The 15,309-nt window shown below is 25.4% G+C and overlaps 1 protein-coding gene across 1 annotated transcript; it reads right to left on the bottom strand.

Moving 5' to 3' along the window:
- Positions 1-278: 278 nt before the first annotated feature.
- Positions 279-13,627, bottom strand: LOC145833616 (uncharacterized). The gene is made up of 13 exons (XM_082940770.1): positions 13,547-13,627; positions 9,875-10,041; positions 9,539-9,634; positions 8,313-8,467; positions 7,942-8,043; positions 7,497-7,610; positions 7,177-7,308; positions 6,735-6,991; positions 5,330-5,403; positions 4,891-5,026; positions 1,734-1,810; positions 1,008-1,309; positions 279-605 (listed from the first exon to the last, which is right to left on the bottom strand). Exons 1-13 carry the CDS (start codon positions 13,625-13,627, stop codon positions 568-570), a joined length of 1,731 nt encoding a protein of 576 aa, XP_082796896.1. The 3' UTR covers positions 279-567.
- Between the last annotated feature and the right edge of the window lie 1,682 nt (positions 13,628-15,309).

Below are 15,309 nucleotides of genomic sequence, written 5' to 3'. Positions count from 1 at the left end.
TTAAGGTTTTTTTTCATGAAATTTTTATGATTAAAAAGTTTAACATAAAGATAAATTTATCAAAACTACATTAGAACATGTATAGCGAAACAAATCAGTATAGAAAATAAATAAACACAGTTTTATGCCTTACTGCACAAAGTCCAGTAAAATAGTTTTGTTTTTGATAGCTAAAAGTAAAAAATTAAACTTAAAACTATATTTTACAGAAAGTAACATATTAAAGTCAAAAGAAATTAAATATTCCGAGAAAGTTTAAACCCACCTATAGCTTTATGGTTTTTGTTTTAAAACGCTCTTTTTGTAAAAGAATGTTATTATTGTTAATTTAAGTTCATACATTAAAGTATTTTTGGATTATTTTATTCCAATATTTGTAAAATATTTCCGATCTCGCTGCAAGTCTGAAACGACAAATCTTCCATGCGCGTCATTTCAACTGCTACCCACAGCTTTTCTCTCTGTTGCCATGACAACCCTCCGATATTTGAGATGTCATCTTCCGTCATGCGCAGCGTAGCGTGAAGCGTGAACTTGTGACGTAACAGTGCTTGTGACGTCATAACATCAACCCGATTTTGAAGACACCAGTCTGACAGTGACGCCTGAACTAAGAAATTGTAATTGCATAAATATGAACTTTTGTTTAATTAATAAAAGAGTTAGTTAAATAATATTATAAAACTTAAATTTCATATCAGTTATAAAATATGAAAGAAATTTTGTGGCTCAAATTTTTTCAATGAAAATTATTAGTTTACTGTCTCCTAATCACTAAGACTCTTAAGTATTTAACCTATCAAGCTCAACCAACAAAGTTTTTTTATTATTTTTTATATTGCTGATGCAGAATTCTTCACAGTTAAGAAAACTAAATATTTATTGAGCTAATGATATCTAACTTTAAGTAAAAAAAACTGTTTTTTCATTTAGAAAGGTTATACTGTTTTCAATTACAATATGTCTGAAAAATTAGAAAAAAGTTAAAAATTCAATCAAAACATCACCTTTCTTCGTAGTAAACACGTGATCGAACTTCTTTTTGATCAGCAAGTCGATGTTCGGATGGTTTTTCATGGGGACGCTTTTTATGACGTCACACTTCTTGCTGATGTCACTGATCAGATCGGGAGGGTTTTCCATCGTGACGTCATTAATGTTTTCACGGGATCTTTCAGTAGTGTCAGATTCGATTTTAGTTTGTGCAGATGAACTTTCGAGAGGTTTTTTCAGTTTTCTCAGACGCTGGTGATTCAGAGTGACAAACTTTGTCGTCGGTTTGAAACTTTCCGATGGTTTTAACGGTTGTCTAAAAGAATAAATTACAAGATAAAGTTTTGTTACTAAGTAAATTGTACTTTGTTACCTTTTATAATTTTTCGTTGGTTGTAAAATATTTTAAACGCTTAGTTTAAGACGTGATGAATTGTGTTACATAATAAAACAGTTTTTTTTCTGATTTTCTGTTCAATAAGATTTAAGCTTAACTGCATATAGAGTGAATTTTTGCATTTAGTATAGCCAATAAAAGAACCAGAAAACTATGACAAATTTTATATGATGGTTTAAGCTTGTACTTTAAAGTACTTACGATTTTTTTTTAATTGTTCCACTAAAAATGTGCAAATGAGTAGCAATTTAACAAAATACTTTGTTTCGATTTATTTAAGATTTAAAAAATCTAACTTATATTTATAAAAAGTGTATCAGTAAGTAAAAAATAATTGAAATACTTTGTTTTGATTGGTTTAAGATTTTCCTTAACTTCTAGTTGATCAGTAAGTTCTTCACCATGCCACAACTCTAACAGCTACACAAATATTTATATATTTTGATAAATGATTTAAAAATTAACTTATTTACGTATTGCTTTTTAAATTCCAAAAAAAGTTCAACAAATCTTACAACAATATATTTCTAATTGTAGTTATTAGTAAGAGTTTAAAAAAATCATCATGGTTTTGATAAATACTAACGTTACTGTAAAAATCATAAAACTTTGTTGCTATTTTGTAAAATAAAAATAGTTTGTGTTACAAAAGTCAATTTATAGTTGAAGAAGAAGAGTTAATATGAAAAAAACAGTTTTTGTTTTAAAAACTGACTAGTAAAAACAGGTTATACAGTCATAAAAGCCAATTTAATTTTATAAAATTGGCAGTTGTTCCTTAGGTTATTGTCTTAAAAAACAAAATATCTTTAATTACAGAATTATTTTAGCTGTTTCATAATAGGTTATGTAACAAAACACAAAACTACATTGTTTCAAATCAGATAAATTTATGTAACACTTTTGTGGGTGTCGATCATAATTAATCTCTTTTAATAATCCCTAAATATTTGTACAAACGTTTATATGTAATGTCTAAGAACAAACTATTTTTACAACATTTTAACTTTATTTGCTACTTTTTTCTATTTTATTATAAGAATTTATAACAGGAATAAAGGAACAAAAAACTACAAGGCTTTCACATTCATAAAAAGTACATACTTTCTGAGCTAAGCGTACAGTAACCTCTCGCTTATTTACGCACATTGTGTCCACAGAAAAAGAGCGTAAAGATATGAGAGATCGTAAAGAAACGAGAGGTACCAAATATACTCACTATAATGGGTGTTTTTTAATATTGCTTCTAGTTAAAAGTAGACTGGGCACTTTCATTTCAAATATGAAAACAACAGATCGAACTATACATATATTAAAAAAAGGGCTTGAATTTCTCTAAAATAGTAATAATACGAGTAGAAATAATTTTACTATTTTAATAATAAGTAGAAAATATCTTAATCTTTATTTATATGTAACATTTATATTCTATTCTACTTAGCAAATTAAATTTATAATTAAGCATTTCTTTACAACTATAAAATGGTGTTTATTAATATATAGGGCAAGACTGCTGTATTATTTCTTTGTGTTTTAAACTCTAATTATTTCATTATACTTTCATTATTAAACACTGTCATGTTTATTTCAGAATTTTGATTTAATCTCTTATTGTTAACAAAATTTCTGATACACTTAGGTTTAACTAAATGTTTATCAATTAGTCAAGGAACATAAACTTACAAAGTCTAAAGATATAGAGAGGTGTGTTAGCATTCAAAAACGTATTTTAATTTAAAAATATTCATTAAACGTATTTGTGCATTATTAAAAAAAAAATTAAATTTTTATTTTCTGAACTTTATAGAATTCTGAAATGCGTAACTAATCGAGAGTGCGTAACGTCACGAGTGCGTAAAGATCCGAGAGGTTACTGTACATTGATTTTAAAATTTCACAAAATTAAAACTTTAAACTTAAATTGATTAGAATGTATATATTTTTTTTAATGTATGCTAATAAAGTCTATTTACATGACTTTTACTTAAGCACCTTCTTGATGTTTTACTTATAAAAAACTCAATGTGAGTCATTAAAAGTACGTATAAAATTTTTATTACATCATGTATCGTCAAAAGTAGAGACTAATTTGATTTGAAATAATCATTATTTAATTTAAGTTACTCACAACTTGCTGGAGGGCTTTTACATTGTCAACCGCTATAAGCTGTTGATAGTTGTTATACGCTGATAATAGTTATACGAATACAATAACTGTGTACACCACAATATATAAAAATTTACAAAACTAGCTTAGTATGTAAGTTTAAAATTTTCTAGTTTATTGAATTAAAAGCTACATAAAGTTCAAGATAAGTTAAACTTGTTTCAATTGCTTTAGTGTTAGTTTTTAAAAAGCATCATTGTAACCGTAATAAACAATTACTAAAAATTAACTTTAGAAAATTTACTTACAAAAGTTTCATAAATAAATATTGTCTTGTCAGACTTATCCTAAATTAAAGATAGAGAGATTACATAAGTCTGTAACCTTGAGTAGACAGTTTAATTCTCTATTAAAATATAAAAAACTATACTCCAGTCGACTATTTCATATATTAAACTGTTGATAAAAGTGATGTCAAAAACTTGTACGCCTCTACCATACTATTTAGTACTTATGTTTTATCTTATATTAATTTTGAGATTTTTGTTTTATTTACATAAGCTATATGTGTTAAAAATGAATTTATTACCGAATAAAAAGTTGTGTTGTTTTAATTCATCATGAAAACTCAGTTGCGCTCTTTAAGCTGTAAAAGCAAAGAAGATCAAACCTTATTCAATTTTTTTTTCTTTAAAATAAGTACACATCTACCTAAGGCACACACTACAACTCAAAATAAATTTTTGGTCTACAATTTCATTCAAAAAAATTATTTCATCACATTTTAAAAAACAAATAAAATTAAATTAAAAAAAATGATCTTAATATAATTGAACACAACATAGCATATAATTAAAATATAACCAATTATAAAGTGAAAATGTACAACTATAAAAATAACTAAAATATACCGAGTAACACTAAAAAATAAATAGATTATAACTGTAATTCTTTGTGAAATTGGAAAAAAAAAACTTATTCCTTAGCTGTAAGGTACGCATTTTACACAAGGTACGAAGTTTTTTCAAGGTTTTAAGTTTTTCGATGTTACTACTGTAGCTATAAAGACATACAGAAAACTTTAATTTATTAAAATGCTGTAAACATAAAAAAGTTTTGTTTAATGGACGACATAAAATGCTAAATGTTTGTCGATTTCTAAAAATTGGTAACTTTTTTTTAAGAATCAAACGCAAATGTATTTATAAAACATCACAGTACACTTAGTTTTTGTTATGGTTTACTTTACTTGACTATTAAATTTTCATAATCTACGAAAAGAAAGTTTTATGACGTCGTAACTTATCAAAACGCTTATCGTTTGTTGGACAAATTATAATTACTCAATTAGTATGCTTTAAACCAGACTAATATTTAAAGGGTTCACACTCACCTTATTAAATCTTTTTTCGTTTTTGTGGCACTTGTTCAACTCCCTCACCATCGCCCTGGTGTTGCAGCATTTCGTTATGACGTCATCACAGTCGTTGTACGAAAGTGAGGACAGCTTGTGGCACAAGTGGACGAACCTTTTTAGCAAATAACACATCAGCATATTATTCAAATATATTATTATAAGTGTTTACACATATTTAGATATATAAAACACAATCATTTTCAAATACAACTGTTTCATTATTCTGTTAAACAGAACAGATCTTAGGTTTATTTATTATATATATAAACATTACATCAGCATATATTTTATGTATGTATTATATATTATTATAAGTTTTTACACTGGAAGGGCATGTATGTCCAACATATGATTAATACACTGTTTCTTAACATTTTATTTAATATATATTTTAAGTGAACACAAGTTCACGAACCTGTCCAGGGGTTTACTGCCCATTGAAGTGTTGATTGTCCATGAAGTTCCGACGCTTATCACACAGTTTCGGACCTGATAATTAAAACAATAATAACAAACTTTAATTTATTTTACTCTCAACTTTTTTATGTTTTAAACTTTACAGCTTTTCCATTTGATGATAGTTTTAAACTAGTTTAAGAATTTAACTAAATAGATCTGCCAACACTATTATAGACCTGATAAGTTCGTCCTTTAATCTTTCAGCTATTTAAAGTTCAAATTAATTGGTACATTATTGTTTTGTTTTCTAAATGTAATATAAAATCCTTAAAAAAGTAGTTAAAAATATAAATAAATACTACAATTTTATCATTTTTTTATACTTAAATCTGTCAAAAGTAATCATTAGTAATAAATTTACAAAAAATTGAATGTTATTTGATTGAATGCAGTTGGTTTTCATAAATAGTGAGAACATTGAAGCAAGTTTCTTAATGATTTAATTGTTTTTGTCACAGATTTACATCATAATACACATTATATCTTTGAGCTAAAATCTTAAACTAGTGTACAACCCAACAAATAAACAAGATACTTAATATTTAGCAGCCTTTATAGTTTTTATAATAACGTTTCATTAAAAAATGAGTTGTTATAAGCAGAATTATGCTTAAATGTTACGAACCATTCACTCAGTTAACAACCACAACAAATTTATACTTTATATAACTTTTAAACACTGAAACTCGTTATTTTTGGTCAGGTATAACTTTGGCAATAAAACTAATAAGGCTAAAATTACAACATATTTCTTCTAATCAAACTATTGATCTAAAATTAAATATCTTTCTCTATTAAAATTAGCGTTTAACTTATTTAAATTGATAAAAATGTAATTTATTTATTCCAGCTTTATATGTGTTTATCAGAAATATGTTTAAGAATTTTTTACTACTTCAAGAGCAACAGTTGTATTAAACTTTATGTAGTCAGTTTGGCTTATTGGATTACTAGGTATAAAATTTTATACTTTAAATTTGATCATTAATATTACTTTCATAAATAAAGTTAACTATTTTTTCTAACAAAAAATATCACAGAAAACAGGTTAAAGTAATAATTAAAACATTTAACGACTACTTTTATAATAATGAAAAAGTTAAGAAATAAGTAAAACTTATAAAACGTAAAAAGCGTAACACTTAGAGTATACATTTTTCAAATGCAAGTCTTTTTTCATAATACATGGGAAAAATACTCTGTGAAATTATAAGCAAATAGTTTTTCGACTTAAATAGAATGGTATTATTTTTACTTTTCTACATATTATGTTTTCATCATGAAAGAGTTGGTAGAAGTTATTTAAATCTATTTTGTCGAAATATATTTGTTTATAAAAAACGTATTTCATCGTTACTAACCAGTTCATCAACAATAAACTTGTGGTCAATACCAAGTTTGAAAAACTGGACAATGTTTCTCAAGTTTTCGTGTTTTTTCTTTATGACGTCAGACGACTTTAGAAAAACCTGAAAATTTTCGTGAATTTGTCTACAAATTTTTCTAAACTCAATCACCAGCTTTAAGTTGTAGTTGTTGAACGAATTTTGTTCTTGTTTTTCTTTGTCTTTGTTCTTTTTGGATTTTTTTCTTTTTTGTTCTTCGTCAAAAGACGTCACTGTAAATGAAAAAATATTTTATAACTAAAGCTATTCTGTTTTATAATTTTAAAATAAAGTACGAAACATGATAAAAGCGATGTTGTTTTGTTATAAAATAATTTTTAGTTTATTGTCATATTAATATTTAGTTATAAGTGAAAATATTCAGCAGGTGTTTGTTTAAAATAATATTAATTCAAACTCTCTTGCTCTTCAACCAATTTTGGCAATATGCTCTTTTTAACTCTTTTGAATGCTGACTTTCTGCTTTTTCTTTTGATACCAAACAGTTGTGACTTTTCGAAGTTGTTTAAGGTTTTGTGAGACAAAATATCTGTAAGTTAAATCGTTTTTAAAAATATTTAAATAAAATACCATGTTAAAGAAACTAAAGTATTATATAAATATATACTATATACATTACACGTATATAGATATATGTTTTTATGTTTTTAAACCAACAAAACCTCTACTTTTAATAAAATATCTGTTGAAAACAAAAACAGAAACATAAAAATATACCTTGTATTTCATTACAGAGGCTAAAATCATCATCATTGTTGACACTTGCATTGAAATCATTTTCACTTTTATTTATATTTTTCGAAATATTGTTTAGTTTCATACTTGTCGTGTCTAAAGTAAACATTACCAGTTGAAAATTATGTTTTTTTTAATTGCTAGACAATTAATATATTTAACATTGATGAAAGATTTATGGTTTTTATGTACCTAGCAGTTAACAACATTTTAATTATACTTGTACTAGAGTTAAATTTGTTGTTAAGCACTACTTGAAACAAAAAAAGTCATGACTTATCTGAATATTTATAAACGTTAAATGTACAAAACTAGACTACACTAAAAAAATTTCTTAAAAGTTAATTTTATACATAAGCACGTGAAAACTTACTTTGAAAAAAAAAATTCACTACAAAAAGTTTCTGATAAAAATAAAATAATGTACCTGCGTAGTTTTCTGTTTGCTTGTACGTTTTTTCCTTGTCTACGTCTTTTTCATGGTCCTTGTTTAATGAACTTTGCAAAGAAAAAGCAGAGTAAGATTTTTCTAAAAATAGAAATTACAGTTTTTATTCTAACTTCTTGAATTAACCACACTGAAATTAAATAATAAAAGTTTTAGTAAACTTTTATACTTTTAGTTGAAAAAGTATAGTTCTCTAATTTTAATCTTAAAAACTAAAGTGTGCTATTACTTCGCTTCTTCCCGAAATTATGAGCTTCAGAATTCTTTAAACTCACTACAAAACGTATACCATTGAAAGACTTTTAATAGCGTATAAATAGTAGTTTTTAAATGTTGTTTTTAAATCTTACTTTTAGAATAGTAGGCCGGTGTTGAATTTTGTCCAGTGTCCTTAAGTTCGTTTTTAGCATTTTGTAGAGCTAGAATTTTCTTCTTTTCCAGAGAGTTTTTGATCACTTTCAAGCCTTCTAACGTATAAGGAGAGTTTTCACTTTTTTCTGTTACTCTGTTTTTAAATATATAACTATATGCTAAAGGTTTTATTTTTTTTGAGCTTATAGTAGAACATGATCATTGACACTAAATAAACTTTAAAAAACAAAATTTTTTAGATAACTTAGTAACTAAGTTGAATTTATAAAATACAGCCCTAGCTTTAAGTAGTTTATAAACAAAAAGCATAAAATACTACTATCATTATCTTGAAAATATCAGTTTTTTGTATAAAAAGATATTAGTATTAGTTTAAAGCTTTTAAGAAAAACAACATTAAAGATAAACATAAAACTGTTCATGAGTAAAGTGTAAGGAAACAAACATTTTTATGAGCTATTTAGCAAACATAAACGACATGTATAAATTAACATAAACATATTTCAAAAATTAGTGTTACTAATATTAAAAGCGTTCAAAAAACATTTAACAAGCTCCACTGTATGTATACTAATAAAATGATGAAAAACTTTACATTCAATTTCTAAAAAAATGCATACCATTTCAAACCTTGCCCTAAGACATTATTGTGGTATAAGAATTTTAAACTAATCAATCTAACAAAAAATAAATAAAAAGATGTATGTACAACCTTTATTTTACCAGATAGTCTAAAGTTGTTAACGAACATTTTATCAATAACTATTGTTGACATAAAGACAATCTAGACAAATAGATGATAATGATTTAACAAACATTGAGTGAAAACTTCATAAACAACTTTGAATAATTAAAATTTGACATCAATCCAGTTACACAAAAAAAAGAACTATTAAAATTTTATAATCAGTCAAAAAGCATAGTCAGTCATATTTGTCATTTTAAAACTATAAGCAATTTTTACCGAACCTTTGATTTCCTCTTAAACTTTTTATTTATAAAAATATTGCTGTAACTCTAAAAAAAGTTAAGTTGTGATATAAAACCTCGCATACCGGATCTTAATTAAAATTGCAATAAACTCAAATACTCAAAGTTAGAGAAAGTTTTTATAAAAAACTTTAAAACTAGTTTTTCTTTATCATTTCAAACTTAATATAAAACTGTTTTTTCTTTATACAAAAGCTATATAAAAATATCAAACCTTGCACTACTGGATCCTCTGATCATCTCGTAAACTTTCCCGTCGAAAATTTTCACCACTTGAGAGTGCGGTTTCCTCAGACACACCAGAAACATCCTATGACGCCATAATGGTTATTAATTATTTGTTTACCATAGAGAATATAAATTTTTAAATATACTTTGAACATATATATACATATAACATTTAGAAATTGTTATATACAAAGCTACACATTACTTCATGACGTAACAATAACAGCTAATTATAAATATGCAATTTTGGTTATAATATTTACAAATGTTGTATTTATGTTTAAATCATTTCAAATCTTTACAGTACGAAGCGTCGCATTACCTTATTACGTCACAATGTTTTTCGATCTTCGCCTTTATCTCTTTGAAGATCTCCTCATCGTCTTGTGATGAAAAGTCTTTATTGACGATGTTGAATCTTTTGAGACTCGGAAGGAGCTGGGTGTAGTTAATTTCGCTCTCCAGAGTCGAGCTCATTTGCTGGAAGACCTTTTAAGTAATATAAGTAGTTTAAGTACTGGAGTTTATGTTTTAAAATTTAAAAGTATGTTTTACAAAATGATAGTGTAGTATTGATAAAACATACTGTTTGTATAAAAAGTGTTGTAGACTTTTTGTTTATACTCAACTCAAACATCTATATCATTTAAAATATTTACTTTGGCTAAAAAAATATTTTATAATATAATTATAACAGCTTGTCATAAAATGGTTTCACATATATAATTTAAGCAAAAAGTTCTGGAAATAATAAAATAAAATCATTTTTAAATTCTATGTTTTTTTTTAAGTTTTATTTGAAATAACTAGCTATAAATAAAAAGCATAATACATTTAAGATTTAATTATTAAAGTTTGAAACTATATTAACTAATGCTTAAACTTTGTTTAAAAGTAAGATGAAATAAAATGGTTTGTTTAGCTACCACCAAAGTGAAGCTTAAAAAAAAAAGTATTCGTACTATTGTTTTCCAAATGCAAATAATAATAACTAAATTAAGTTTTGCCTTCCGGGTTTTTCACTATTTTAGTTGAAGTAAAAATAAAACTACACTGCAAAGTTTCAAAACTTTGACAATTTACATTATGACGTAGTTCTGGAAAAGTTATAGATTTGTTAGTAATACATTTTAAGTTTTGTTAAACTAACAAAATAAAACAAAAAGTTTCTATCCACAATTAGGCATAGTTTATAATTATAACTAGCTGTGAAAACGTAAACTTAAAAAAGGTCACCATATAAAATGTAAAATTTTAGAACTTTATAAATAAAAATAAACATGCTATTGTTTCATTTTTTACCAATAGTTAAAACCAGTAAAACAGTAGTTCTAAGTAAAACAGTAAAGTTCAAAGTAATGTACAATAAAAAGCTTACTTTTTTCTGACATTCTGCTAAGAATTTAGCTTTTTCTTTCCTAATAAAAGCTGGCGTCGGAGGTCTGTCATTCTCCATATTATATAAAAAACTAAACCTTTAAAATAAAAATTTACAAAAATACAGTCAAGTGCCTATTGTCATGTGAAATGCATTAAGAAAATAAACCAAGTTCAAAGAATTTCGCTTTACTTTCCACCCGAGGCGATTTACACAGCTTCTCCTTCAACTTACTACAACTTATATACTTTGGTGTTATACAATTGGTGGCTTTAGTGATGATTTTAAAAATATTTAATATTTTTCTCTTTAAAAAATTATTTTTACCTATGAAACTTTAAAAGTTAGTCTTAAGAAAAACAGTTTTTTAAGCATTACAACAAGATTAAACTATTTTGTCTTGAAAGTATAAATTTTACTTTTTTTTGTTTTCTCTCTATTTATAAACTTCTATAAAGTTTTACAAAAGAATTACAAATAAAATGCTTTGTTGTAAGCAAAACAAAAACGTTTTAATAAAAAAATACTTAATTTAGTTCAAAATATCTGACTAATTTATTATAAAGTTTTGTAAAAAACTAGTACTTGATTAAATTATGCAAATTTGTGCTATTCAAAACAACTTAAAAGAATTTCGGGTAGAACTAGTAGTAACTAAAGAGAACTTATAAGGATAAAAAATGTATAACTACTTGTTCATATTTGTATTTATCAAAACTATGACCCGTTTTAATTAAACATTTTATCTATTTATTGTACATATTTAAAAAAAACATAATTTAACTGAATGTTTTATGTGTGACATCTTGTTTTTCCTAAAAAGTATTTTCTAGCTTTGGACCGCACTATGATTTTGTCGCTCATTATCGTTTATTTTGTTTTCCGCTCTTCTTTCTATTCTAGTTTCTATTTAGTAGAAATATTTTTCGTAGAATATTTTTTCAACATACCAATTCGATTTAATGCATTTTGTAAGTTTACAATTTTAAGTTTTTATATTTCAAAGTTAAAAACTTTATTTTGCTGTAACATGTTAAATTTTTTATTTAGAACATATACACTTCAAGTAAGTTATTTTCTTTAAAACTTTTAAGTTGACAAGTTGTTTAATACACTAGAAATAACTTTAAATTTACAATATTTGCTGCTTAATTCTACTACTTTACTTATTGACTTTCAAACTTATTAGTCAGTTTTTTCATTTATGAATCGAATTATTCTATGGAGTTTAAATTAAAGTACTTTTCTATTGATGCGGAATTTTAATCGAAAATATTGATTTATATATACTTCGATAAGTATACTTTGTTTATTTTTGACTATGGTATCCTACTTTTTGTTTCAATCAAAATTTGTCATGAGGTTTAGTGTTTAAGTTTTGTAAGGAATATAAATTTGATTTTATTAAAGTTGTTAATTTAAACCTAATACTCATCCATTTTTTTAAATAGGATCTAGCTGGATCAAGATATCTATTACAAATAAATAAAACAAACTATTAACTACTCGTTATGAATAAAAAAAACTATCATTAATTATTTTTTGCTTTAATTATTCATCCTAAAAACCAAATAAATTTGTCTATTGTGTTTAGTATTTTTTAACAACACATAATGTTTAAAACACTATCATGTTCTAAAAAATTCATAGTTTAAAATTAATATTTCTTATTTTTTGCAACCTGTTAATACATCTTTCTCTGGATATAATTTACTTATTAAGTAAAACGTACCAAAAAAAGTCTTTGTCAAATGTATCTCGCTTGTTATGTACAAAACACTGCCATTTCGGGTCCACCGATAAAAAAAATCTATTTAACTTAATTATAAAACATTGACAATATTACTAAAACTCATTTATTTAGGATTAAGATAAAGTGATTAAAACTTGAAAAACGAAATATAAAACAATATTACTTTATAATATAAAAATAGAGGAAAATTTACTGTAAATTATCTAATCAACATACTTTTATTGATACAGCTATGTTTTGGTGTACCGAAAAAAAACAATTAGAAAATTTGCTTTTTTCACCAAACTTGTTTGTTTGATAGCAACTAACAGAAACAAAATTTTGAGAATCTGCGACATCAGTTATAATTTTCAAACATACTTATAGTATAAAAATTTTTACGCGATAGTTTACTTGAGTCTTTTTATGGAACGTTTCGTTATAAACTTAGTGTGGCTTTTTCTTTATATGTAGAACTTTTTTAAACGGGGATTATTAATATGGGCCAAATGTAGCCCTTTAAGTCAAAATCTGCGGCCCACGAGCTTCTTTTTAGCCTAAAATATAAATTTCATTAACAATAAAATTAAATTTTTTGTAATAAAAACTTACCGTGAGGCTATCAATTTAACAAATACTGTATACCAGTGCTCTACTATTGCTTAATTTATCATGTTTTTGATCTAAAATGATATTTTCATACTGATCACTAGAACTTTATTGAAACAAAAACGGCCCTCGAGCAATTTTTCCTTGGAAAATTGGCCCGAGAGCTACAAAAGGCTGCCGACCCTTGTTAAACAGCTACAGTTAGTAAACTTTTATGTATGACAAGTATGGCTTAAATTAATTTTCCAGACGCTTATTAAACCTTATCCGTTGACCCTGGCTTTCTTGTAGCCCGTCACAAAACGGTCCTTTTCAACTGCGCCCCGAGACTGCGGCTTCGTAGAAAATGACGTCATAATTAATTGAGAGTTGCCCCGTCGCAGTTTCTCGTCTTCGATTAAGTCAAAATTTGATATAAATTAAAAAGCAGCTTTTTATGTATATCCACAAGCTTTTAGTTTTATAGTAAATAATATAGAGAGTATTGGGAAAGCAGAAGAAACTAAAGAAATAAACAATTGGTACGCTAAAGCGTGCACGAGTTATTATCTTTATTTTGAGCACGATCTAGCATATTTAGTTTAAACTCTACTGCCGGGGATTTATTAACACTAAACATTTTTCTTTTTACCTAGTCTGGTCAAAACTATTTTCTCGTATCGCTCGACCTGTGACTAAAGATTTGGAGGGGGGAAAGTTCATTTCCCAGCGTCACTTGGTTGTTTTTGGAAAAACTAAACGAGAATAAAACTTTTTATGCGTTTAATGAAGTTGACTTTTTATGCAGTTTTTAAACTTCAATTGTTTTAATATTAAATAGGAAATGATTGAGCTTAAATACAACTCAGAACTACGTATTGAAAAATTAGATACAAGCTATAGCAAAAGTCAATGTTACTAAATAGTTATTATTGCTATTAGTAATTTCTGCATCATTGAAAATATTGTAAAAAGTAGTTTTGAAATCAAAAGCTAAATACTTTTATAATTTCTATTGTCATTAATAGTGCCTCTTGTTGTTATTGTACAGTTGATGATTAAGTAGTTATAGTTTTAAAAACATTTAATAAAAATTACTGGTAATTAGTTGTATGTAATAAGCACTAGCTTTTCATTTTTATTGCTATTGTCTTGAAAAAGCATTACTGTTGTATTAGCAGTAATAACTTTTAAACACTACAATTATATAATTGGTCAACTAATATAAACTGTTTAAAAGGTAAAACATTTATCTTTAAAAAAGTTTTTATAAAGTTTACTAAAATACACAGAAACTAAGTTTTTGTTTGAATAGATAAAAAGCTTAAGATATACTAATATATTTTTGCTTTTTTTTATAAGTTTACTTTCATTGAGTCTTCGTTTGACTTTATAAAGTTGTTATTAAACTAAACTAAAGTATTTTAACTTAAATAAAAAGTATGTTTTCTTAAAACGTGAATTTAAACTTTCATATTTGACTTCATGTTTAAAAAATTTAAACCTAATGCAGGCTAGTTTTAACAGCAACTTTGAATTAAAAGAGTATTTAAAGATTACTAGCTGAAAATAAAACAGAGGAATCACAGTGTAGTATAATATCACCTTTAAGTTGTCTTTGTGCTTTTCAATAAAAAAACTCCTTTTTTGATTGTTTTAGTTTTAGTTATGTTTAAACTAAGAATAAAAAGGAAAAACTATTGCACTTTGAAAGTATTGAAGGTTGAAAATACTAAAGCTTATCATAAAATTAATACATTATTCTTTAGAAGTTTATCACCAAAGTGTTTATTATGAAAATCAATAAAAGTTTTAGTTTTACTCATATACTTATTATCAATCAGTTGTTTTATAGTTCTGAGTAGATATTTGAAAAAAAAAAAAACTTAATTGCTTAATTTAAAAAAATAACACTGAAGGTTTAGAACAATACTATATATAATATAAGGTTAAAGTAGTTTAATAAAACTGATTTTAGTTACTGTTTTTAAACTATTGAAAATTATTTTTATTTATTTAAATGTTACTTATAAAATACTAAAAGTGTTGGACTAGTAAA

Source organism: Thalia democratica, chromosome 4 (assembly GCF_965202585.1).
Source record: "Thalia democratica chromosome 4, ktThaDemo2.hap1.1, whole genome shotgun sequence".
Taxonomy (NCBI): Eukaryota; Metazoa; Chordata; class Thaliacea; order Salpida; family Salpidae; genus Thalia; species Thalia democratica.
This window is presented reverse-complemented; position numbering and strand designations above follow the sequence as displayed.